Source organism: Zootoca vivipara, chromosome 16 (genome assembly GCF_963506605.1).
Source record: "Zootoca vivipara chromosome 16, rZooViv1.1, whole genome shotgun sequence".
NCBI classification, from domain to species: domain Eukaryota; kingdom Metazoa; phylum Chordata; class Lepidosauria; order Squamata; family Lacertidae; genus Zootoca; species Zootoca vivipara.
The window spans coordinates 22,687,213-22,713,940 of NC_083291.1; the positions used below are offsets into that span (position 1 = coordinate 22,687,213).

The 26,728-nt window shown below is 44.2% G+C and overlaps 1 protein-coding gene across 2 annotated transcripts in view; it reads right to left on the reverse strand.

The window, feature by feature from the left end:
* Positions 1-19: 19 nt before the first annotated feature.
* Positions 20-26,728, reverse strand: part of TMOD1 (tropomodulin 1) — a 34,733-nt gene continuing 8,024 nt past the window's right edge. Inside the window, exons 2-11 of one of the 2 annotated variants that reach the window (XM_035141178.2) lie at positions 21,842-22,015; positions 17,862-18,018; positions 14,583-14,702; positions 10,591-10,680; positions 8,735-8,862; positions 7,989-8,096; positions 7,131-7,274; positions 5,471-5,615; positions 4,184-4,242; positions 20-1,023 (exon numbers count right to left, since the gene is read on the reverse strand). In XM_035141178.2, the coding sequence (XP_034997069.1) occupies positions 1,021-1,023; positions 4,184-4,242; positions 5,471-5,615; positions 7,131-7,274; positions 7,989-8,096; positions 8,735-8,862; positions 10,591-10,680; positions 14,583-14,702; positions 17,862-18,018; positions 21,842-21,961 (1,074 nt within the window). In that variant the 5' untranslated portion in view covers positions 21,962-22,015 and the 3' untranslated portion in view covers positions 20-1,020. The remainder of the gene's footprint in view (positions 1,024-4,183; positions 4,243-5,470; positions 5,616-7,130; positions 7,275-7,988; positions 8,097-8,734; positions 8,863-10,590; positions 10,681-14,582; positions 14,703-17,861; positions 18,019-21,841; positions 22,016-26,728) is intronic. The other variant, XM_035141177.2, reaches the window with a different exon arrangement.

Genomic DNA, 26,728 nt, shown 5'->3' on the forward strand with positions numbered 1-26,728 from the left:
TCAAAAGAGAGCAGGGCAATTAAAGGCACAGAAGTCCTGTCCTCTATTGAGTCTGGCAACCCTAGACCCATTTGATCAAAGGCAACGATAGGGAGGGCAGTTCTTGAAACAGAAGTGTGACAAATAAACAAAGCAGCCATTCAGAAGAATAAAGAGCCTCGACACTTCCTTGTGCTTATTAGAAGATGTTTTTTAAGAGAACCAACATGTGCAAATTCACTGTTTTAAGGTCTTGGATTCTTCTGCAGGAGAAAAACAACCGTCATCCCAGTCGGCAGCTGTCTTCTTGTGACTATTGCTGGGGGGAGGGGGGGGAAGAGTGGACTTACATTCTTTCTGTTGGGTGGGTGTGTAGAGACTTATTAACAGATGCTTTATAAACTTGGGTTGCAATGCAGGGCTGTGGATATTAGGCGACTGCACTTCACAAGTCCTTAAAAAAAAAACAGCAATGCAAACTGGGTTGATAGAAATGCTGTCAAACTAGTAGCTTCTTTCTAATTCTTGGAGACTGTCAAAATAAAAATATTTTTTTAACATTTCTGCTACATTTGCAGAGTAGCATCGCATCCTTTTCTTGTTGTCAACTACTCATGCATATCACACTGCACACAAAAATCCCATACCAAAATTAAGCTACGGTCTATCAGCTGAAGCCATCTTTGTGCTATGATGTTTTGTCAGAACCCAAAATTAGCACCTTACTGTAAACAGGCTCAAACTGGATTACTCAAACAAACAAACAAACAAGAAGATGTCATTCTCCACACAATGATAATACGGGCCTTTGCCTACAATCACTATTTCGTTTAAACCTTCAGTGCACAAGGGTGTCGTATGAAGAAGAAGAAAAAAGCAGGCACCACAAATTCTCTGCACTGTTTGCTCCACACCAAAGCGTTGCAATCCAGTGCGAGCATGAGACTTCTCAATCCAGTGCCATCGGCACAGCCAAGAGCTACACTCCGGTCCGGCACTTGGGAAAGATGGGCCCGTTCAGGTCCTCAAGCCGCCTCTTCCTCACTGAAAAGGAAAAGAAATACAGTTGAGGTAAAAGAGCTGCTATGCGCCTGTCCGGTTTGGGGGCAGGCCGTTTCCAAAGATATTCTAAATCGGGCTTCCAGATGTTTTGAGACTACAACTCCCATCATCCCTGATCACTGGTCCTGCTAGCTAGGGATCATGGGAGCTGTAGGCCAAAAACATCTGGAGGGCTGAGGTTGGGGAAGCCTGTTATGAATTCTCAAACACTTCTTTCACACAGAAGAACGTTTTGTGTGTAAAACCTGTGGTAATAAATCCGCTAATCTCCTCTGGAAACAATCTAAACCAGGCATCCCCAAACTGCGGCCCTCCAGATGTTTCAGCCTACAACTCCCATGATCCCTAGCTAACAGGACCAGTGGTCGGGGGAGATGGGAATTGTAGTCCAAAACATCTGGAGGGCCAAAGTTTGGGGATGCCTGATCTAAACCAAGGCGGCAATTTCGTAGTGACATCCATGCAAGGCCCTTTCTACACCGCAAATTAATATTGGCCCGAGACTGCCTTTCTCCATCGCTCAAGAATGCTAGGAATCTTAATTTGAGGAATTCTATTTGATACTCCACCACTGCCCCTTGTACTACAGTTCCAAGGAATGACCGCTAAGCCACATTCACTGTGCAATCCCATAAATAAGGGGTGGCCAACTCCCAAGAGACTGCGATCTACTCACAGAGTTAAAAACAACCCCATTTTGGGGGGTTCAGGTCAAAGTTCTTCGGCTTTTTTTAGGGAGGAAAGCCCTGTTGAGCTGCTTTGGGGGAGCCAGTGATCTACCAGTGATCTACTGGTAGATCACGACCTACCTGTTGGACGTGCCTGCCATAAATGTTTACTCAGAAGGAATCTCTATAATAAACCTCAGTGGCGGTTGTTCTCAGCTAAGTGTGGAGAAGATTGCAGCGTAATCTTTGGTGGGGATATGCCTCAACTGTTTTGCCTCCCAACTGAGAAACCCTAGAAAGTTGTTCTATTCTGTGAAAGGGCCAGGGGCTAGGGTATTGGGTCCAACACAGAACAGGCCTTGGGAGTCTTTGAGATGAAGTCTTGCTAGTTAAGCCATGTGCTATTACTGAATGCAAAAGGCAAAAGACAGATATGTTGGTCTGAGAATGTAGCAGGACAGCAGGAGTTTCTTTTGTTGCATCAAGGCCTAAATCTGCACGTTTCCATTGTTGAGGGACATCTGAAGGAAGAACCAGTCACACGTATATCGCAGAGGAGTCAAAGCAGGTCTCTGCAAATACCTGTTAGCAGTTTTGTGTGACACGACACGAGTTGGGGACTGTCAGATGATACAGAACAAAAGACAAAAATGAAGGCAGTCCTTTCTCAGGAACAGCCACAGAGTCTTCTCGTTGCCTAGGCTGGTGGTGAACAAGCCTGACCTGGAAACTTTTTTGGTGGGTGCAGTGATCTGCTCTGGCCAACGACCAGTGTCGACAGGCTTCCTTACTGGTTGGCCTAGTCTCCCTGCAGAGCCACACTTTGGCCAGAGCTAGAGGTGGTACACAAGAATGAATTCTCACATCAGGTCTTCAGGACCTGCCGCAAGTCCTGACCCTCCAGGACTTGGTTTTCTAACCAACTCCGTGCTTGCAACAGGGCAGAACTGTACTGCCAGAATTGGCTCTAAGGTGCACGGGCTTGAAGAGCTAGCTTCAATATATCTAAGGCTGCGTAAGGATGACTGATTTTCCGAGGTTCAAAAACTGTATGGTGAAGCTATTTGGTACATGCACACATTCTCTCCCCTCTTCCCTGTTTTGCTCTGGTTATTAGCCAAACAGGCCTTCCAGGTTTTTATTTCCTTTAAAAAACACACCTCCCAAAGCTGTTAGAAAAGGGATGCTTGCAGAGCAAAACATCTGGTTGGGTTTCCCTAGCCACTCTGGGAGGCTCCCCACAGAAATAATAATAATAATAATAATAATAATAATAATAATAATAAATCGATAAAACATCAGACATTAAAAGCTTCCCTAAACAGGGCTGTCTTCACATGTCTTCTAAAAGTCAGACGGTTGTTTATTTCCTTGACATCTGATGGGAGGGCGGGCGCCACTACTGAGAAGGCCCTCTGCCTGGTTCCCTGTAACCTCACTTCTCGCAGTGGTGGAACTGCCAGAAGGCCCTCAGCACTGGACCTCAGTGTCCGGGCTGAACGATGCGGATAGATATGCTTCTTCAAGTATCCTGGGCCGAGGCCATTTAGAGCTTTAAAGGTCAGCACCAACACTTTGAATTGTGCTCGGAAATGTACTGGGAGCCAATGTAGGTCTTTCAGGACCGGTGTTACATGGTCTCGGCGGTCACTCCCAGTCACCGGTCTAGCGGTAGACGGTAATGGCTTCTCCTATCGCTCTCAAGGCCACCTGAAAACATAATCTGTTCACCAGAAATCCAGTCCCCAGCAAATGTTGGTTCAATTGAATCTAGAGCTGCTCTAAAGAAGGGAATCAGCCATACCGCCGCTTCTTAGTTTCTGAGATGGGTAGCACACCCACCTGAGATATAAGCACACTCATCTGTGGTGACATTTGTGTGTGTGGAGTTTGTTGCCCTTTGGGGGGCATGTTTCCCATTGTCCTGTTTTGGGGAGTACCAACGGCAATTGTATGGGCATACCTTTATTCAATCCTTTGAACCTTTACTGCTTCTTTATATAAAAAGAGGAAGATATAAGCGTCATTCACCTCACGAATGAATCCCTCTAAACACACACACACACACACACACACACACACACACACACACTACAAGTTCTCCTCCCTTGAAATCACAGGCTACCCTTTGTTGATGTTCTACCTCTTAAACGTATTTGCTTCCAAAAGAGTTAGTTTTCAGTCATTCTGATAAATAAGACCGGGAAGAAGAAAAAGTTGAAAGAGAACAGGTCACATTCATGTTACAATGAAGGCAAAAGGTGGCTCTCTCCCCACACCTCATTCCCTGTAACAGAGCAGATGGAGGTATTTCCAAAGAATAAAACATATCCATAGCAAAGCCATGACAGAAGCTGAAAAGAGACAGTAAAAACCAAGTGGAGTCGCAGGAAGGCACTGTGAGTTGAAGCCCACGAATGAAAAAGAGTGATTGCCAAGAGGAAAGTGGGTGAGGGAAGAATCTATACTTATACATCTTCCAGTTCCGGGGGTGAGGTGTTATGCCAGAGGCCATCACATCGATGTATACGAGCTGCAAATAAGAACTGAGTCAGATATCTTTTGCACAGCTCCTGCCACCACGGAAGCAAACTCTGAGCAGTTCCCAGCCAAACTGACAACTGCTCTTCCCACAAATACTGGACTACAAAGCTTAGATTAGTAACAACTTTGTCCCATGTGAAGTTGGACTAATCTGTGCAATTGCACCAACTCAGCCAATGGTACCATCAACCAGAAGCGCAATATAAAATAAATATCGCAATAGACAAGCTAACCTTTGCACAGCAGCTGCTTAAAAAGGTTTGATCGCCCACAATCACAGCTGAGGCACTATGCTAGTCTTCAGTACCTCAAGACACCCCACTGTTCATAGAACAGAGATACGGAGAGCTTGTGTGCCCTGCGTATGAAGTGTATATGGTTCAGGTGCAGATTCAGTTCCTGGCATCTTCCATTAAAGGATCGCAGAGAACCAAGGAAGATTTCTGCTTGAGGCCCTGAAGAGCAGCTGTCACTCAAAGTAGACAATGAATCAAAGTTCTGCCTCAATATATAGCAGCTTGAGATATGCACACAGGGCTGACCCCAATGTTTAGGGTATATTTTTAAATAGTTCTGGCAACACCCCCCTCCCACTTTCAAAATAATTCAGCAAAGCTTCAAGGGAGTTAGTTTATGCAGGATGGGCAACCCTCACTCTGACTTGACTTGTTTTGCCCTCTGTGGTGGCAGCACAGAACCAAATCTGACTGGCCATGAAGGGTTGCCACATCATCAACTCACTACATGTTCCCCAATTGGCTGGGATCAACCACGAGCAAGGAAAGGGGGGGAAGTGTTAGAAAAATGGCACTGAAGCACCAGCAACTAGGGGAAATGAGGGCACCAAACAGAATTTGGAGCGCCCCTCTCCCCCACAGAGAAGTTTGGAGGGTGGCAATGTGGGAGGTGGTAATTTTGGTTGGTGTTGATTTTGGTATATTCCTTTACTTCCAGGCATTCAACAGCACCTGAGGGGTTGATTATTAAGTCTTGACCAGCACTTGTTGATTGTTATTGTGTTGGGATGCAGTGTTTTAGTACTGCTACGAGATACAAGGAAAGCAACCTCTTCTGTCTGCTAAAGAGACAATATATCAGCGCCGCATTGGCCGGGGCAGAGGCAGGAATTCGTGCCACCTCTGTGCGCAACAGCTGCTTTTACAGACCCAAGAAAATAAGACAAATAGGAGCCCAATCACCTGGAGAAAGCAACTCACCAAGGTCATTGTTGTTCATCATGGCATTGGACGCGCGAAGCCTGGGGCCTTGCTGAGTGAAATGATACCCAAACTTCAAGAGAGACTCGTTCTTTTCTAACATGCTCGCAATCTCCATTTCTACCTTGTTGCCTAGGGGCTGGCTCTTTATTTTAGAAAGGAAAAGGAAAAAGGGTTAGTACAGGAACCCATTCAGTTTTTACTTCCCCATCCCCCATCTTGACGATTTCTTACTTCAGCTCCACAATTAAAGGTCACAGTCCATCACACTTTCACTGCATGAGTATACTCATGTGTAGGCACCTTGCTAGAAGCTTTTATTCATTTAGCAGACAGGTCAGCCCTGCAGTTCTATGATTTTATACTTTGGGAGGGTCAGTGAAGAATTTTTTGCTGATGCAGCCAAAATGGACTTTGAATATATGGAGAATTCCAAGCATACTGAAATTAAGCTCACCTCAGATTTCAAACTATGCCCGAAGAATAATCTCCTTAATAGGCCAACCAATTGGTATCTTTGTGGGTTCAGAAGACAATGTGTGCTATATCCTGTATTGCTGTTGATACACGTCACCTAGCAAATTCTTTTTAGAAGGTCAGCCAGATGATTTCAAAATTAGGTGATTGATATAGTGATGTCCCCCCCCCCTTATATCCACTAGCTGCAAGAAAGTCATAAGCTACTTGCTTTGACCCAAAACAATGTTGGCAGTCAAAAGGATTTTTGAAAAAAAAATCTAAGCGATTCGTGTAATTACAGAGTTTTAAGTTTTAATGATTTGCAGTTCTGAAAATTGATAAATGTTTTGACTCACTCATGGATTGCCTTGTTTGTTTTCTGTGAATTATACTGCAACGGCCACTGGCTACAAATAATAAGCATTTAACTGGCTGAATGGATCTATGCTCTCAGGCTGCACTTTATAACAGTAATAATTCAAGAAGTAAACTGCTTTGGTGAAGCATGAGAGAAGGCACAAGTCAGACAGCTGAGCCAGCGCTTCAGTTACTGGAATGAAATGGATGCAAGTCATTTCAGCTGTAAAGCTGGGAGGAAGCTGGACTCAGAGTCATGCTGAGTTCTCGTTTTTACATTGGCATGGCTCACATTTATTGCTAAGTAATTATTTAGCCTAACAATGGTATGTTTGAACCCAGCATACCAGACTAACCATGGTTTGTTTCCTGTCAACAAACCAGAATGTGAAGCCATGGTTTACTGTTTGCTTACAAACCATGGTTTTTTTCTAACCATAGTTTGGTGTCATATTTGAACCCAAGAACCTTGCTTAACCATGGTTTGCTCAGTCATACAACCCAGATGCTTTAAAGGCATGAAGCAAGAGCATCTGAAAAGCAAACCAAGCTTAGGAGAAATAAAACATGGTTTCTTTGCCAAGATGTGAGATGGCTCATGGTTTGTTGAACCAACCATGGTTAAAACAAACTACGGCTCAGCATTAAGTGCAAATGCAGCCATTAGGCCTGTCTTCACTGGATGAATTTGCCTCATCCCTTACCTGTGCATACAGTCTACAAAATATGTATCACTTATGTAATTCTCCCCATGCAACATTTCTGTTTTTCTTCTGAGCACAAAGCAGAACTTTTTATTTTGTGCTTCCTTGTATAACAGAACGGACATGGATTTTTATGTTACCTGGTTGTCAATTTTGAGCTCAATTAGCGTCGTGTTGTCCTGCAGTGCTTCTGCGAGTGCCAGAATTCCCGATCCAGAAATGAAATTTGATTCCACATTTAAGCTCTTCAATACACCGTTGACTTTTAGCATTTCTGCCAATGCCTTTCATAAATAATAATAAACAAAAGAAGTAATAAGTTCATCATCAGTAACTAGAAAGTTTACTTTATTCTTGTAAGAACTTAAGATTCCTGCTGTTGTATCAGACCAAAGCAATAGTGAAACAGGTATTCTGCAGTGCCTGGGACAGTTTCTGAGATTTTTCGATATATGACTGCAGACCCAAAAAGGCCAGGGCCTTGTGCTTAACTCCATTTGCTAAAGAAATTGGAGTTCTTGATTGAAGCTTACACAAAAAATTGTAGAAGGCAAGAACTCTGGCCACAAAAGTAAAATTGTGTTGGACTAATAGTTCGAATGATTCAAATTTTTCATATAGTCTCTTATGGATAGATTTATTTCTTGAAGTTTATATGCCAGGTGAAGTTAGTGCACCAGGACAAGGCCCTGTTTCGAAAATTCTTCAGCAAATAGTCTTAAAGTCAACGTGTTCTGGTAGCTTAGAGTAACTTCACCTGGCATATAAACTTCAAGAAATAAATCTATCCATAAGAGACTATTTGAAAAATTTGAATCATTCGAACTATTAGTAACTCCATTTGCTGCCATAACCTGATTTCCAGTTTATGAAAGAGATCTTTCACACACGACTTGCATGTTGACACTTCTTCATCCAGTAGGCCGTCTTTAAAGGAGACAGTCCCATTAAACACTTCCCCGAGAAGATTAGCTGAAAGTAATCTGTCTAATACTTACATAAGCAACAGGGTCATTGCTCCTTGTTCCTACTATGCTGAACTTTTTCACATACGAGTTGTTCTTCAGAGCATCAGCATAGGCTTTTAAAGTTGGTATGGGAATGTCCTTCAAAAGAGAAACATGCAGTCAATGGCAGTGTGTTCTGTTTTTTTTGGGGGGGGCATCATAACTACACACACTGAGGAAAACATAGCATTAAAAAATGTGATCAGTCCATTCTACTGTCTGTGTAGACCAGGCCTACGCCAGTGACATGATCTGTAGGTATTTCTCCTGCGCAGGCTTCACTGTAATGCTCTTGCGGGTGGCGCTGTGATCTAAACCGCTGAGCCTCTTGGGCTTGCCGACCAGAAGGTCGCTGGTTCAAATCCCAGTGACGGAGTGAGCTCCCGTTGCTCTATCCCAGCTCCTGCTAACCTAGCAGTTCAAAAGCATGCCAGTGCAATTAGATAAATAGGCACTGCTACGACGGGAAGGTAAACAGCATTTTCATACACTCTGGCTTCCGTCACGGTGTCCTGTTGCCCCAGAAGCAGTTTAGTCCTGCTGGCCACATGACCTGGAAAGCTGTCTGTGGACAAACGCCGGCTCCCTCAGCCTGAAAGTGAGATGAGTGCCGCAACCCCATACTGTAGTCGCATTTGACTGGACTTAACCGTCCAGGGGTCCTTTACCTTTTTACCTTTACCATAATGCACAGCTTACATTCATTCTGCTATTTGATGAATGGAAGGAATTCATACCTTTATATTATTGAGATTAACTTCTTCAAGGTCTGGATCGTTGTTTTTCACTCTTTGCAAGGTTTCTTCTACGTCTGTTGCATTGGGCTCATCAGGAACTGGTTTATATTGTGTGGGCTTGATTATGCCTGCGCGGGAAAGGGTAGTGTGACAAGGATAACAAATAAACAAAGAATAGGCCTACAGTGTCTCTTCCTCTGACCGGTCCCCCTAGTGTGAGAAAGAAGCTAGTGCCCATCTCTCAGGACTCCAGTTTTGAGCCCTGCAGCTTCTGATTCCTGGTAACCATACTGGTTCCGCCAGCTTTCATTTCATTTGGGGAATAAAAGAGGAAATCTGGTTCTCCAATATTGGATCCACATAGAAATGGCATGGGGTAGTTTTAGCACATAACCAAACAGTGTAATGTGCTCACAACAAGCCTCACTATATGACCATGAAAGCATCCCAAGTGTGGTTGGGGGAAAATGTTTTTTGATTCTGTCTTTGGTTATGCACAAGCGGGTATTTCTGAAAAGCTTTCAACTTTCCTCCTAATTCAGGCGTGGCTATCCTGCGCCGCTCCCAATGCCACTGCCTGTACTAGAATTTCTGTCATTCCTGACCGCTGGCTGGGCCCACCTCTGGCCTACATTACTGAAATATACTCGGAGTCGAGAGTGAATTTCATGCTCTTTATTCAGCTCATAGTCATCAAGGAGAAGAAGAGAAGAATGGCTCTTTTCCCAAAACCATCTGCTTATATACATTATTTACACAATGGGCCTTGCGTGATTGGCTACTTCAGGGCTACACCTGTGGGCCAATCAGGTTGTGGATTGACTTCTGCCTGCAGCCTGATTGGCTGCTCCTACAGGCCAATCAGGTTGCAGATTCACTTCTGTCAGCCGCCTGATTGGCTGCTCCTGCAGGCCAATCAGGCTGCGGATTCACTTCCACCTGGAGTAGGATTGGGTAGCTCCTGCGGACCAATCTGACTGCTGATTCTGAATCCTATAGTTCTAGGATTCAGCTCAGTACATAACAATTACACTGCAGCACAAGCCTTGACCCAGATTTAGTACCTCCTTTAGTACCTCTTCCTGTGCATTTACACCCTGATTCGAATTCCAACTGGGTCCCATACCCTCCAATACTGGTGAGTGGTGGGGGCCACCTTTATACCGCTTAAAAGACAAACGGAACTAAGCAACAGAGAAAGAAAGAAAAATCAAAACCTCCTCAGAAGATGGGCCTTCCCTGAATGGCAAGAGGAGAATGTTTACTCAGCAGTAGACCACCTGAAAGGGAAGGTGTGGGGGAACGTTGGCCCACCAGATATTGCTGAGCTACAACTCCCATTATCCCCAACCATTCACATACTCACTGGGGCTGATGGGAATTGTAGTTCAGCAACATCTGGAGGGCCTAATGATCCTCACATCTGTGATAAGAAGTCCTTCCCAGCCAGCCGACCTGATGATCCCTGGGGCCACCCATTCTTTAGAGAGGAATTTGCTCTCTCATTTAAAAAAGCCTAGAAGTGGAACACTAGACCAGTGTTTCCCAACCTTTGGCCTTCAGCTGTTTTTGGACTACAATTCCCACCATCCCTGACCTTGGTCTTGCTAGCTAGGGATGATGGGAGTTGTGGTCTAAAAACAGCTGGAAACCAAAGGTTGGGAAACACTGCACTAGACAATGAACCCTCCTAGAATATCACGGAGAAGACACTAGCCCTTCCAAGGACAAAGCCAAGAAAATACATTGGTGATGATTCACCTTAAGTATATGCATTCATTCAACAAGTACCGGGAACATTATACCTATTGGCTCAGGTGTCCAGAACATGTCATGTGGCTGCGAATCTTACTTACTATCCAAACCTTCCTTGTTGACTATAGCCGTGCTTCCAAGTGCTTCGTAATATTGTTGGTTACTCATCAGGGTATGCATGCCAAGAATAGCTACATGAGAGAGGAGAGAAATAAAACAAAACAAGTTAAGCAAAATAACCAAACTCCTTTCTTGGGAAAGTGAGAATCTGGCCAAGATACATAGGCGGCTAGAGGGGAAAAGCTTGAAGCAGAAGAACTCAAGTCGATTATGTTGTTCATATTTCAGGTGGACTCTGAGGGCAATGCAAGAAGACCCAATGCGCTGGGTGGGACTCAACACAATTTACATCAAAATTGTGAGAGGATATGATTCCATGTTTCTCAATATTCACTTTGGTTGACCACAGATGATCTTTTACCATGCAGCAACTTACTGGTTTGCCTGTAACGCTAAGCTGTGGTTTAGTGCTACATGCATGAGTTGGGACGAGTACAGTCGTGCCTTGGTTTCCAAACAGCTTAGTTCTCAAACGTTTTGGCTCCCAAATGCCGTAAACCCAGAAGTGTGTATTCCGGTTTGCGAACTATTTTTGAAAGCCGAACGTCTGACGGGGCTTCCGATTGGCTGCAGGAAGCCACGCTTTTGTTTTCAAACATTTTGGAAGTCAAACGGACTTCCAGAACGGATTCCGTTCAACTTCCAAGGTATGATTGTACAAGAAAAGCCTCAGGCTCGTATGCTTCCCCCTCTAGACTGCTTGCATAACTGGTTTCTGTAGAGTTTCACTCCACTTTCTATGAGTCCTGGTTTATGGCTTTCCATGAATCCTGGTTTATCCCTACATACAAACCAGAAATTGTGATTTAAAACCAAAATTCATGGAAAGTGCAACTAAACTCTGCATTAGTCCTTTCCCCAGTCATGCAGAAGGTGGTGTGAGCCTGTGGCTTTGCTTGGGCTCTTTCCAGCTTGTGCAAGTTGCACTAAACCATAAGTGTTATACACAAATCAGCAAGTTGCTACTTGGTGAAAAGTCGATCCTGCCAAGTGTTAAGGTTTACTGCAATGGTTCAGAAATCGAGGGGGAATCGGGGGGAATCTGGGGGAAGCAGCAAAGGAAGGAGCAAAATTATCCTCACCATTTAGCAAAATGTCATAAATGACTAGTCTGCCAAGTGGGTTGCATGTCCACCACAACAAATTACTGTTAGGGAAATGGTAGCCACCCTTTGACACTAGTTTGTCTGGGATGTGTTTCACCTATAGAACTTGCAAAGGCCTGGAAAAAAAATGCGTGAAGTTTTCCTGTTACTGTCAGAACTGTCAGAGAAGACTTGGACTTGGCTTGATTTCAGAGTTTGTCCATGAAATTCACTCTATGACATGCACTCAGCAGCAGGCAGAAATACAGTACATTCAGTAACAGCTGGATCTCTCCTCGGGCAAATGATCTGGCAACATGCAACATCCTGTGTAGCCTTAAACCTGAGAGCAGCTTAGAATTTATCTTTACCATGTCTGCAATCTGATCTCAAATGATTCATTCTATGAGTATTACATGTCAGTTTGTTGCATATTCTATAAGAGGCTTTTGCCTCAGTATAGGAGAAAAAGGGAAAGGCCTCTTCAAAGATAGTGCCTGCAACCAGGGCCGGCGCGTCCATTAAGACGAACTAGGCAGCTACCTAGGGCGCCAAAATGGAGGGGGCGCTGGCCAGCCTGCCCGCCGCCCACCTGAAGCCGCTGAGTTCGGCACCCCTGATGGCCAGGTTGCCCTGGTACCTTGCGCCACCCAGCCCGGGCCTAGGGATGGCCCTGGAGGCGCCCTCTCCGCTAGCTCGCTGGAGCCGGGCCTAGCCCTCCAGCAGCTAGCGCGCCAGATTGGGCTCCAGAGGAAGCGGGGGAAGGCTGCGCCAGAAACAGGGAAGGCCGCTGACAAGGTAAAGAGACTACTTTTTGCCCCTTCCCCTCACCAACAACCAAGGAACTCTCTTTTTATTTTTTCTATTTTCTAATTTTTTTCTATTTTCTATTTTTCTATTTTCTACTTTTATTTTCATTTATTTCTTTATTTTATTTTGTATTCCACTTTTTATTTTTTCTAAAAAAGGTCAACAACTCTGGGAATTTTTTGGGGGGGGGCCAGAAGGTGACCTCGCCTAGGGCGCAAAAAACCCTAGCACCGGCCCTGCCTGCAACCCTCCCTCTCTCTTTTTAAACATCCATTAAAAAATATGCTCAATCAGGGGCAGTGTTTCAAATGGCTGAAATAATTTTAAATAAACTAATCTGATAAGCCTGACTAAGGATACAATCCTAAATAGGCTTCCTAGGGAAATAAGCCCACTTGGGACTTAACTTCCAGATAAACATGCACTGGAAATGAATATCCTGTTAAACATTATTGTAAGGCATCCAGTTAGTAACATTCAGGCAAACTCGTTTTCTTACCAACAGCCATCATTATTCAAGTACAGAAATTAAAAAGAAAGGAACCAAGGCTTTTACCCACAACCGTACAATCTTATCCGTGATATATATGCTACTCAAAGGCAGGAGGAAGTCAGAGTTATTTGCCCCCAAATGGATCATGTACACATTTGCAGACATGTGGGACACAGACTGCCTTTTAGCAGATGATTACATAGGGCTTTTACAATGCACCGTTCCCCCCCCCCCCGCTTGCCGGGGTGTCAGTCATGGGACAACAGAGTGCCTTTCCCAAGTTTAAGCTGGTCCACCAACTGCGCCTGTTCCTGAGGAGGTGAGAACAGAGCACAGGGACACACGCCTGGATTATTACGAGGTGCCCTGAACCTCTGAGTCTTCGCAAGCTTCAGTTGATCAGCTTGCCAATCTGCATCTGCGAATAAAGAAAGCACCTAAGCAAATGGTACCCTGGCTTATTACGGCGGTAGCCCTAACTGGCCGTGCGGACAGGCAGCTTTTTGCAAATACAAAATGACCAAGCAGCAAAACCATTTTGGATGGCAGGGCAGAGCAGCAGGACCAAAGCATTCCTAAACAGGGCCACGAGGCCACCAGCAAGGTTCTCTTACAGTCCCTCTGCGGCTTCTAGTGAGATGGATGATGTCATGGGAATATGGGGAGGAACAGACAGCAGGCTGGAAAAAACAAGACACAGTTTAAGGAGGAAGCAACGGGTCGGATTCAGTAAATGAGCATGAATATGAGATGAACGGAAGGGAAGAGGATTTTAGTCACGACGAGGGAGTCGGGTGTTAATACGAACTCTTGGGAAATAAGCCAAGACAGTTTGCACTAGGCAAGTGCTTTTCAGATACTGGTGGGCTCCAGTTCCCATGAGCTCCAGCTAGGTCAGAGAAACTGGGTGTTGCAGTCCGTCAACATCTGGAGGGCAAACAGGGTTAGAGAGTAGACTGCATTAGAGCTGTCCGAATGATGGTGGAAGAACTGCATATTCCACGTGAAATTGTTACTGAGGTTACGGAGTTGTCCCACCCTCCATATTCTCTTGCTCAGGCCCCATCAGATTTCTTTCTTTCCCAAAACTGAAATCTGCACTGAAAAGGACACAGGAGTTTCCAACATTTTACACGTCCAAGCTGCTGCTGCGGTGAGGGAAATGAAAGCAGTACGAAAAAAGGACTTCTCCAGAAATTACCAACATTTCTATGTACGTTGTCAATGGTGCATTGTATCAGAGGGGGCCTACTTTGAAGGCCTGTAAAGTATGTATGTTTGAATATTTCTCACTGTCCGATTTCTGTGACCATTCACTGAACTTTCCGGTCACACCTTGCATTTTAAAAAACAGCTTCAAAATTGCTCTGTGGATGGGAAGAGATAATCTGTGAGATCGCATGAGTTAGCCGTTCAGTGCTGTCCAGAGGCAGCTTTTGCAGCGAACTTACAGAACGGTCTCCCCCAAAAAACCTCAAAACTGGCGGATGAAACAGCACATACAGACTGAACGTAGTGAGGTGGCTTCCAAACCGATAAGGATAATTACAAAGAAAGCCAAATGTAGGCAGCCTCGTTTTCTTACCAGCGATATCACAGAGCTCAGCATCTGAGGCGTTTGCTAGTGCTTCCTCCAGTTCTGGTTCCAGAGTTACGCTTTCCAAAACAGGATCTATAGCCTTCTGCTTGGGGACCCAAACTTTTCCTGTAAATACAAAAAGGGCTATCAGCCTCGTGGCAATTGCTTTAACGACAGAGATTTAAGTTTCCTTGCCACAAACTCCTAGTAAACAGAATACGTAGGACCAGGAACAACAGCTACTGCGTTCCAACCCAAAGGTTCAAATTTGATCCTATTGACAGGGGTGCAAGTATGTTTTGATTAAGCAGAAGTACATAAAACAGCAGGATGTATAATCAGTGGATAACAAAGGGTAGCAAGCGGTGCAATATTTTCAGAGGGCACTGTGGTCTAAGCCACTGAGCCTTTTGGGCTTGCCGATCAGAAGGTCAGCGGTTCGAATCCCCACGACGGGGTGAGCTCCTGTTGCTCTGTCCCAGCTTCTGCCAACCTAGCAGTTCGAAAGCACGCCAGTGCCAGTAGATAAATAGGTACCACTGCGGGGGGAAGGTAAACGGCGTTTCCGTGTGCTCTGACTTCTGTCACGGTGTCCCATTGCGCCAGAAGTGATTTAGTCATGCTGGCCATATGACCTGGAAAGCTGTCTGTAGACAAACGCCGGCTCCCTTGGCCCAAAAGCGAGATGACTGCCCCAACCACATACGTAGTCGCCTTTGACTGGACTTAACCATCCAGGGGTCATTTACCTTTTACCTATTTTCAGAGCAGCAGGTCTACTCTGGAAACAAACCTCCTTGCATTCAGTCCCATTCTCCGAAAATACCTTTCCTCAAGGCTGAAGCGGAAAAGTCGGCCGTGCATGATACTGACTGCCTGCCCACCTCCTAGCGACGGCATTAAGGAACGTCTCTTACCTTCTGGAGCAGTTTTGCACTAGAAAATCGGTACGGTGAACAAACTCACGAACCTTATGTGGTGCTTTAAAAAAATTAAGGTACTTAGCCCGCTAGAAACCCTGCGAGGAGGAGGCAAAGTCCGACAGCTGTGCCAGCATTGGATTTGCTGGCATGCACATCTCCTGTTTCAGTTGCAAAGCTGAGAAGGAGCCAGGCTCATCCCCCAGGGATGTCTCAAGACATTTTGGTGCCTGAGGCAACGGACAGGACGGCGCTCCTTCGCCCCTCACCATTTCGTGTACAGAGCCTGACCGGGCTGACAGCTGAATCTTACTTCAAAGCTGGCAACAGGGTCTTCCACCAGAGAGCAGCAGGGCGCAAGGCAGGCTAGTTAAGGGGGCTTGGTTGTGTGATGGCTGGCAGGGTGGGTACTGGCACTGCCGCTCACCCGCCTTCATCTGCCGAATAAGGTGGGCACATTGTTCTGCCTATCTCTCCCTGCTCACCCCACAAGCAAGGGACACTTTGTGTTTCGTCTGATCTTCACTCAAACTCCGGAACCCTGGTTTTATACCGTTCCCGTTTTGCTTATTATGTTCACATCCCATGGCTTTTCTCGCCTCACTTTCAAAACTTTAAGCCTACTGCGCTTGTAAAAAGAAGCTGAAACCGGGGACAACCAAATCCCAATTAAGTCATTTGGAAAAAAGAAAGAAAGAGATGTTTGATAACAACTCCAGTTTAATGTTAAAGAAAGTGGGTTAGCCAACACAGTGGTACCTCGGTTTTCGAACGTAATCCGTTCCAGAAGACCGTTCGAGTTCTGAAACGTTCAAAAACCGAGACGCAAAGGGCGGTCTGAAAATCTAATATAGAAAATTGAGAAAGATAACATATACGCTCAGCGGAAGGTGTTCAACTTCCGAGGTGCGTTCGAAAATGGAAGCATTTACTTCTGGGTTTACGGCGTTCCGAGTTCTGAAATGTTCATCAGCAGACACGTTCAAAACATAGCTGCCAAGTTATCCCTTTTTTAAAGGGATTTTCCCTTATGCTGAATAGGCTTCCTCGCGAGAAAAGGGAAAACTTGGCAGCTATGGTTCAAAAACCAAGGTAGCACTGTACTGTTTAGTAGGGCTTTTAGTAGTAACGATGGCACTGAGATCAGATAGACAGGAGACATGTAACCTTGTATATCTATTTTATTTATAAAAATAATTGTGTACATTGCAATTTGGTGTTTGTTTGTTTTTTAAAAAACAACAATACGATTTTAAAAATGACAAAAAAATAAAAAATTTAAAAGGTCAGCAGCTGATTTTTACAAAGAATGTTTTTCTTAATTCTCTGCATAAGCCTGGGAGCACAGAATAGTTTTCAGCAAATGTTTGAAAGTTCCTATAGAAGGCGCCTGCTTAATCTCTATCAGAAGAGCATTCCACAAGAGTGGGCCAATTATACCGAAGGCTCGGTTTCCTACTTATGTCAAATGAGCCTCACCAGCTCTGGGGGCAAGCAGTGACCCTCCTACAGATGTCCTTTCAGCAAAATCTTCAAAGTAAACACACACACAAACACACAAGAGCACGGACAAAGGGTTGAAAATATTATAGAACAATCAACCACTGTATTGTAAGGAAAAATACATAGATTAAAAGGTGGTGTTGGTTAGAGGGGAATAATTTATCTATTTTTAATACCTGTTTAATTATTTTCCACTGAAAAGGTGGGGGGGAGAAGTTCAATAAACAATCTATAAAAGCTGGATTTTGAAAGATCCACAATTAAAAGAATGAAAACACGAGCAGCTTTAAGAAAGAAAAAAAAGAGGCACTTTTAAAGAAAACTATCTGGGAGACGCCTGTAAACGAGATAGCATACTCATTGCTCCAGGCATGGAATGTGACACTGGGGCTATTTTTGTCCTTGCTGCCCCTGCAAAGCAGAATGGAGAGGAGAACAAAGACCACGCTATCTCGAAAGCCGCTCGAAGGTTGAGCGTGGCTAAATTTAGGCCTCACAAAGAACCAACTGCTCCCTGGTTGCCTCTCGAGATCAAGCAGAAAAGAAATTTTGAAATCTCTGCACTGTAAATGCTATGCACAAGAAAACTCTTAAAGACACAGCGGACTTGGGTGTCTTCACTCAAGAGTAGCCGCAATAGCAGCATTACACCATGGTTTGCTTTGAGAACTATGGTTTAATGTGATGTGCGAACCGGGCCAAGTCAGTGGGAAGTTTGCCTGAGCAACCATCACTGAGATGAACGGTATATGAAATAGGGGACTTCATCTTCAACATCACCTCGATTCATTCAGCGGGGCTAACTGAAAATCCAGAGAACACATAGCCGAAAATTGAGAAACACCCGGGCATAGTCTCATACCTCTTTTCTCCCCTGTAAAAGGAACCAGATCTTCTCGGTCTTCAATCTCATTTGCCTGCTTCTCCAGATGGGCGAGTAGGTCATCTCTTTTAAAGGGGCCAGTGGGTGTTTTCTTCGTTTGATCTCTCTGTCTCATTCCTGCAGGCAATAATGCATTCTAGATTTTGGAGAAGGGGAGGGAAAACGCACCATCACCATCACTCATCTGCCCGTATTCTTAAATATAAGATACCACTGAAACACCACACACTGAGTGTACCCATTTGACCAGGCATCCCCAAACTTTGGCCCTCCAGATGTTTTAATTTCACCCCTGACCACTGGTCCTCTTAGCTAGGGATCATGGGAGTTGTAGGCCAAAACATCTGGAGGGCCGCAGTTTGGGGATGCCTGCATTTGACTGTATGCAGTGTAGGGAAGATGACCAGGTAAGTTCTTTTTAAAGAGGTAAGTGGAATCTGCAACAAAATGTCGCAGTGTAGAGTGATCCTCTCCAGGGTTCCACACAGCCAGCCATGGCCCTTTCCCAGAATATATCATTCCATTCCCCCCATCTTTACTGGTTTTGTATCTCCCACCATGAATGCCAGGCAGTTTCAGTCAGGGAGCCACAGGAAAGTAGGTTCTCTCCATAGAAGAGAGCATGGGTTGCGGCAGGGCTAACAAGACGACCCAGGGCCTTGGGGGGTGGGTCTGATATTTGGCTTTGATTGGTGGTTTAATTGTTGCTGGGGGGTTTTCCTTGTTGCAATTTGTTGATTGACAGCCCTTGCTTGGTTTAAGCTGAAGGAGCAGTTTGTGCTACCTCTTTGCTGCTCGCTTCGAATCTCCCGCCCACCCTCCGCTTTATTTAGGCCCCTTTGCTTGACCTTCCAGTGCCTGTCTAGGTGGTCGTCTGTATTCAGGGGCCGGGTAGGAATTTTGCCACTTGACTGATTGACTGGTGCCAGGTGGTTTTTTGCCTACCCTACTGCAATTAGTCACAACTTGTAAGGTTGCGGTTAGTCATTGGTTCAAATAAATTGGTCGAGGGGTATGAATTTTGGCTGGGCCTGACCCTCATGTGATTGCTGCTGCCATATAGAAGTATTCCTGTAAAGGAATCCCAGGCTCCACATGTTTGTCTGTTTATCCCCGCTAGGGGTCAGGACCACGCGTGAGCCTCGGGGAGCGTCTGGGGAGAGGACAAAGAAGGGCTTGTGCCCCCTGCCCTGTCCTCTCTCAGGGGGTGCTTACTTACTGACTCCCCTACTAGGCTAGAGGGAGTCAGATCTGTCCCAGGCGGGAGACAGATGGCTGGGGAACCAATGACTAAGCAACCACTCACATTTAATTGATTGTATTTTAATAAAAAAAGTGGTGGCCAAATTTTAATGCCAAAAACCTTAACAAAAAATTATGGTGTTTGTGTGAGTTATTGGGGGGGGGGGGTCCTCTTGGTGCCTCAGCACGCAAAGCTCATCACTGTGGCTCCCAAAAACATAAAAATAAATATCTGTGAGTAAATCTGCTGCCACTGTTCTGACCTGTCAGTACAGAGGAACTGGAATAAATGTCTGCGTGGCAAAGACACCTCTTTGCACATGCCGACTGGAACAGGGGGAGCTGGTGGCAGGTTTACTTGTTAGGAAGCAAGTGGGTGGCATGCTACCAACATACTTCCCCTTAGATCTCTAAGGGGAAGACTTCTAAGATCTCACACCGAGGGGAGGCTCCTGAAATATCCCTGAAGGAGCCTAATCCTCACAGAACTTCTAGCTACATTGCACTGAGAAGTAGCTTGAAAAATAAAACAAATCCACAATTCATTCCCCTCTCTGGCTGGGGTTCAATTAATCGATCCTGTCAGCCAGGGGCGCCTGCTTGCCCCCCACATTGAGGGGGCCTGGCATTGCGGGACGTCATATGCACATAATGCGCAATCTGGGGGTCGGGGGCGGGGAATGGGGAGCGTGGAAGGTGATCTTCCATGCATCCTGCCCCCTGTCTGGCACGCCAGCATGGAGGGCGTGTTTGCTGGTGGAAGGCCAATCTGTTTGGGGGCCCCTCAATATTGGAGCTCAGCCGCCTGCCCACAGATATTGAGGAGCCTGAAGCCCCTTCCGCCCCCTATAGATGGCGCTCCTGCCATCAGCAGAAGCCCTGCAGAAGGGCTTGTGCAATGGGGCTCTGTTCCCCCTCTCCTTCTGTCAAGTCCCCCCAAACACTGGCTTGGGGGTGGGAGAACCCTCTGAAAAGGGTGTGAGGGGGGAGGATCGTTCCATCTCACAAGCCAAAACGCTTGCATTGATGGAATGCTGAATTCCACCCACTGTGTATAATTTTGGGTTATCCCATCACAAATGTAGGAGGTCTACATTTCAACCCTACCCGACAAATGGTTGTCTCTGGCACAGAAATCGCGAGTTCCTCTTAACAAATTTGGCTTCCGTGCGTGGCGAAAACAGCATGGAGACAATGGACATTTTTGTGGTATTTACATACTGGCAAATATTCCTACTGTACATGGGGAAGAAGGCGAGTGGAAACCCACAAAAGTAGCATCACCCTCCCCCTACCCAAAGAAAACAGCACACCTTTGCAGCTCAGTATGAAAGAGGTCTCTAAGAGAGTTTAGCACAATACAAAAGAACCTTAGAGCCCCTCCAGATGTTCAATTTCTTGTGCATTTCTGATGTTTTGTGCCAACAATGGCATTGTGCCAGTTATATGCGATCCCCCTTTCAATATTCTGCATCTCCAAATGTTTCGGAGTCGACATACAACTTTGCGCTGAAGCTTCCTGCTTAAATCCTGCAACTTTTTATAGCACAAACGTTTTGGATTATTTTTTTTGTGCTGTGCCTCTCCAGATGGCAATGCCGTGGTCACACTGGGGAAGCATCACAGAACAAACTACAGTCATACCTTGGTTGTTGAACGCTTTGTTACTCGTCCGTTTTGGCTCCTGAATGCCGCAAACCTGGAAGTGAGTGTTCTGGTTTGCAAACGTTTTTTGGAAGCCAAACGTCTGACGTGGCTTCCGCAACTTCTGACTGAGTGCAGGAAGCTCCTGCAACCAATCAGAAGCCACACCTTGGTTGCTGAACAGTTTTGGAAGTCGAACGGACTTCTGGAACGGATTCCGTTTGACAACCAAGGTACGACTGTACTGTACAGTGGTGCCTCAACTTACGAACGACTCGACAACCGAATTATTCGACTTACGAATGGGGGTAATGGCCGCATGCTTACGAATGTCTCAACAGCTGAAAGCAAACCGCGGCGGTTTTAGACAGGGATGTTTCGACTTACGAATTTTTAGATAGGGTTGCTTCGACTTACGATTTTTTTCCGTTTCCAAAGCAACCCTATGGGAAACCGCATTACCAATGGGGTTTTTCGACTTACAAATGTTTTGACCTACAAAGGTGCCTTCGGAACGGATTACATTCGTAAGTCGAGGAACCACTGTACTTCCAATCTTCTCCTCGCAGGTGTACTGGAGGGGAAGAGGGGAAGGGGAGCCTACGGCTCATTCACATAACATTTGAACCATGTCTCAGTTTCCCAGTAGCAACAGTAGATCATCAAAAGGAATTAAAGCAGCAACTTTTTACCAGGAGTACCCGCCAAGGAAAAATCTAAACAAGATTCTATGACTCTATGATCTGAACCAAGGGGGCAATTCTAGTATTCCTAACACCACCAAACAGAGCGAGGTGCCGGCGTTTGCAGGGAAGAGTCTGCTTCAAATTAAGCAGACAGCGAAGGTGTAAGATTCCAAAATAGACTGTGTATCAAACCTGGCTCATGTCCAAGGAGAGGGGGGGGGAGAGAGGGCGAAGCAAAGCCCAAGCAGATCCAAAGATGGTCTACCACTGCAAAGCGTAGCAGAAGGGTCTCCTATTTATTTATATTTCATTGCTTAGCATGCCCGACGTAGATGTTTTCACACAATTCAAGAAGTATCACATGGCCTGTCCTTTAAAATCACTTACATCAGGGTCTAGGTCTACCAGTTCATCCTCTAACATCTTGATCTCTTCTTCCGTCAGTGCTCCAAGGATCTGATCTTCATCCAGATCTCGGTATTTCTCTAGTTCTTTTCGGTACGACATCCTGGGGAATTTTTGCTCTCAAGAGCTTCTCTCTAATATACAATCTGTATGTTTCTAAAAGAGAAAGTATAAAATATAAGATGGAATTTAAACATTATGCCCCTCTGTTTGTTCCATGATTGCAAGCATTGAGTGGCCAATGGAACAATTTTACACACACACACACACACACACACACACCACTGCAACCTCTTCTCCTGACCCGCTTCCTCAGAGCCAATTTTGGGGGAAGTGTGGGGAGAGCAGGACTCATTGCAATGGCTCCCGCTAGCGCAACTATTTAGCTGAATCCGGCCCATTTTCAGTTTCGCGGTTGGTTCAGTTGCCAGAGCTCAACTCTACTGAAGAACCGAATCAACAATAGATTAATGAACTGAGACTTATTAGCCTCGCGCTGCAATTTTCAGTAGAGTTTGTTGTCGTTTGGCAATTTGTGGGGAGGCAAAGATACCCCCAATGACTCTGGGATGGATGGGCAAAGTTTCCTGAAATTTAGGGGTGGGGGTGACTTTCTGTGCACTTAAATAAGAGACTCTGAGAGTCTCTGTTGCTTTTCAGCTGCATCACACATCCTGGAATGCCCACAGAAATTATGTCCTACAGTGTGGATTGCATGGGTACTCCAGGAAAACATGGCAATGTTGGTAAGCCACAGAACTACAACACTTTTTTAAGTGCAGAGAAACGGGAACCCTCACACCCACCTTGTAAAATTCTTTTTATGCAGGTATTTTATTTTCAGTATAAACAGGACTCTGTTTTTGCACCTATCCACACACACCACTTTTACCGTAATTGTTCTCCAAGAGATGGAGGGGAGGAAAAAGGGAAACTGGGATATTCCAGGATCAAATAAAAACACTGGGGTGGCTTCTGTGATTCCAGTACTGTCCCTATAAAATCAGGACACTTGTGGAAAATAAAAGTCCCAATTAAAGAATGTCAACTTAAACTCACAGAATATGCGCAGCTTACAGATTTAACGTATAGAATAAGAGAATATACGTTTAGAGAAGATTGGGAAATGTTTACTGTATACATGAAAACGTTGGCAGCATCAAGATAAATTCAACAGTGCAAATAAGTTTTGATACGTGCGTATCATAAATCCCTGCACATTTTACAAAAACTAAAACATTCAGTATTCCATTATTACATCCATCAAAACTTATTTGCACTGTTTTTGCCTGGTGCTTAAAGATCTGTAATGAAGGTGCCAGGCAAGTCTCTCTAGCAGTGCCAGATTTATGTATAAGCAACAAGCGATAGCTTAGGGCCCCAATCTCTTGGGGTCCCCAAAAATTTTTAAAGGAAAAAAAAACCTGGATGTACATTTCCAAAATACTGTATAACAGGGGTGGCCAACTTCCAAGAGACAGGGATCTACTCACAGAGTTAAAAACTGGAAGTGATCTACCCTCCTTTTTGGGGTTCAGGTCAAAGTTGTTGAGCTTTTTTTTTTTAAGAAGGAAAGCCCTGTTTTGTTGTTGAGCTTCTTTAGGGAAGAAAGAGATGTTGAGCTTTTTTATTTGGAAGGAAAGCCCTGTTTTTTGTGGTTCAGGTCATTTTAGAGGTGCAGGGAAATGATGTTGAACTTTTTTTAGGGCAGCCAAAGTTTTCTAGCTTCTTTGGGGGGAGCCACTGATCTACCGGTGATCTACCACAGATGTCCAGTGATCTACCGGTAGATCACGATCTACCTGTTGGACATGCCTGCTGTATAAGATAAAAAAGAAGTAAAATAAAACCTACATACAGCAACAGTGTTTTGTGTTGTGTAGGCGGCTCCTAATTGTTCTGTGCAAATGGCTTTAGATACCTATTGGGTCCATAAATTACCATATAGCATATATTCAACACAAAAAAACGACGACAATTTGTTGTTGACAAAGGACAGCTGGCCATATAAAGGGCCCCATTACCTTAGGGCCTCATCAAATCTAAATCCAGCCCTGCTCTCTAGGGATTGCGCAAGTGGGAAGCCGGTGCAGGAAAGGCCCGTTCTCACGTTGCTATTCTCTGGACCCTCTTGCAGAGGAGGACCATGAAGAAGCCATCTCAACACAATTGGGGGTATTCAATTAAGTGTTACTCAGAGTAGACCCATTGAAATAAATTAACATGTCTAAGGTCGGTCCAGTAATTTCAAAAGGTCTACTTGGAGTAAAAATGAGTTTAATAAACGGTTCAGGACCGCAATACCTCAAGGACCGCCTCTTTCTATATGAACCTAACAGGACCCTCTGAGATCATCTTCTGAGGCCCTCCTTCATCTGCCTCCTCCTTGAGAGGTCCAGAGAGTGGCAACACGAGGAGGGCCTTTTCTGCAGTGGCTCCCTGCCTGTGGAATGCTCTCCCCAGGGAAGTTCACCTGGCGCCTTCATTATACACTTTTAGACACCAGGCAAAAATGTTCCTTTTAAACCAGGCCTTTGGTCGATCTGTTTGACATCCTATGCCCTTTTAAAATGTGACTACTGTATTGGGTTTTTTTTAATTTTTTAGGTATTTTGTAGTTTTATATCTTGATTATATTCTGTGAACCATCCTAAGACCCCTGGGTATAGGGCGGTATATAAATTCAAATAATAATAATAATAATAATAATAATAATAATAATAATAATAATAATATACCACCCAATGTCATCATCACTAATCAAACCTAACACTCATCTATCGCTTGAGCGCCTGGTTGTATTGCTGAACTCTTCACATTCTTAAACATTCATTTATTCAAAACGTTTCTATCCTGCTTCTAAACCAGACAGAAGGGGGACAAAATACTGCCAAAAAATGCCAAGCATTTTTTATTATCTGTTTTCAAAGACATTAATGCAGAATCCAAAGAATTCATAACATTTACACTGTTTGCAACCAGGCTGAATATTTTGCAACAGGGAAAAGCTACCGTTGACCTAAATTTAGACCTCTGGCATAAAAATTATTGGAAACACTGCAGAAACGATAACTCCAATTCATTTCTTTATCGGTCAATCAAAACCAAACATTTTCCTTAGCATGGCATGACTTAATTTTTTTATATGCAGATAAAAGTGATTCTGTAAGAGGCAGGGTAGATAAAAATCAATTATTATTTTTTTTAAAAAATCATTTAAAAAAATTTAAATCGGATTTTTTTATTTAAATTGGTGTTTTTTTAAATCAGATTTTTAAAATAAAATGCTTTTGGAGGAAAAATCTTTCTAAAGATAGTTTTCTATTTAAGTTACATTATAGAACAAAGACTATTAATCAGGAAACAAGGATTTGTTTTAAGTTTTCCATGTGTGCTAAAACTCAGTCTAAGGTTTTGTTTTGTTTTTTTAAAAAAACATTGTTTAACCACATCAGTTAACAAACATGGATACATATGCTATAATGTTATTGTTTTAGTTCAATGAAATATTTAAATTGTTATCAAAGAAATGATTATTTTTACAGCAGAAAAGTTGTCCAAATATAAACAGTTAACTCTGGTTGTAAAAATTATGATACCAGCAAGAATGAGTCTTTCTGTAAAAGAAGAAGAAGATTTAAATCAAGTCTTACTGACTAGAGATTTAAATTATGATTTAAATTGTGATTTGAATCAATTTGATTTAAATCAAATCCACCCTGACTGCATCAGCCCAGCCTTGTGAAATTATCGCTGCTCCCACTGAGGGCGCTGGGGTGGTTGCCCCCCCCGCCCCCCAGCGCTTTGCAGGGCCTGGGCCGAAGCAGCTTGTTCCTCCCTTTGTGTTTCAACATCGTGATCTATCCATACCTGCCAAGTTGCTGTCCGAGAAATAAGGGACCGGCCCGGAAGTAGCAGACCGGAAGTAGCGCTGCCGCCATTTTGGAACTGGGTGGAGCATGCTCAGAAGTGACTTTTGATGCTGCTTTGCCCAGTTCCAAAATGGCCGCCACGCCAGAAGTCGCACTGCAGCCATTTTGGAACCGCGCGGAGCAGCATCAAAAGTCGCTTCTGAGCATGCTCCGCCCAGTTCCAAAATGGCCACCGTGCCAGAATAAACCAGGAAAAAACAAAAAAATCCATTTTTTCAGCTAAGAACAGCTGGAAAAACGGGGATTTCCCGGAGAATACGGGAGACTTGGCAGCTATGGATCTATCACTACATCACAATGTTTGGCTGCTGATACGTCGCAATGTTGAAAGGCCGATATCGCCCAGCCTTAATCCTAAACCTCTGCTGCCTTGCAGGAGAAGAAAAGGCAAATTTGGAATGGAAGAGATACCAACTGTTGGAGAATGGCAGATGAAAATGATGGACTATATGGAGCTAGCTGAACTGACCGGGAGACTCCGCGACCAGGGAGAAGAGACGGTGGGAAAAGATTGGAAGAAATTTAAAGAATATTTAAAGAAACATTGGAACACTTGAGGTTTATAATACAGACTTGGAAGAAGTTATAGGCTGTAATGTAAGATATGTTAAGAGTTTAGACAATATGAAGATAAGATTCTAAAGGGTGAATAAGTAGAAAATGAGATAAGGAGATTTAAAAAAATGATTCATTTTAATAAAAAAGATTTTTTTAAAAAAGATTCATAATGAGGAGTTAGAAGTTACTAAAGATGAATTACAATGAACCGCAGATTCAAGGAAGTCACCCTAAAATGGTAAAGAATGGTAAAGAAAAAATAAGAATTTGTAAAGATAGATTTTTGTTTTATGTGTATTTTTCTGTTGTGTTTGCATCGTTTTGTGTGTGGATGTGTTTTTGTTATACTACATGTGTTTGGAAAATCAATTTAAAAAAT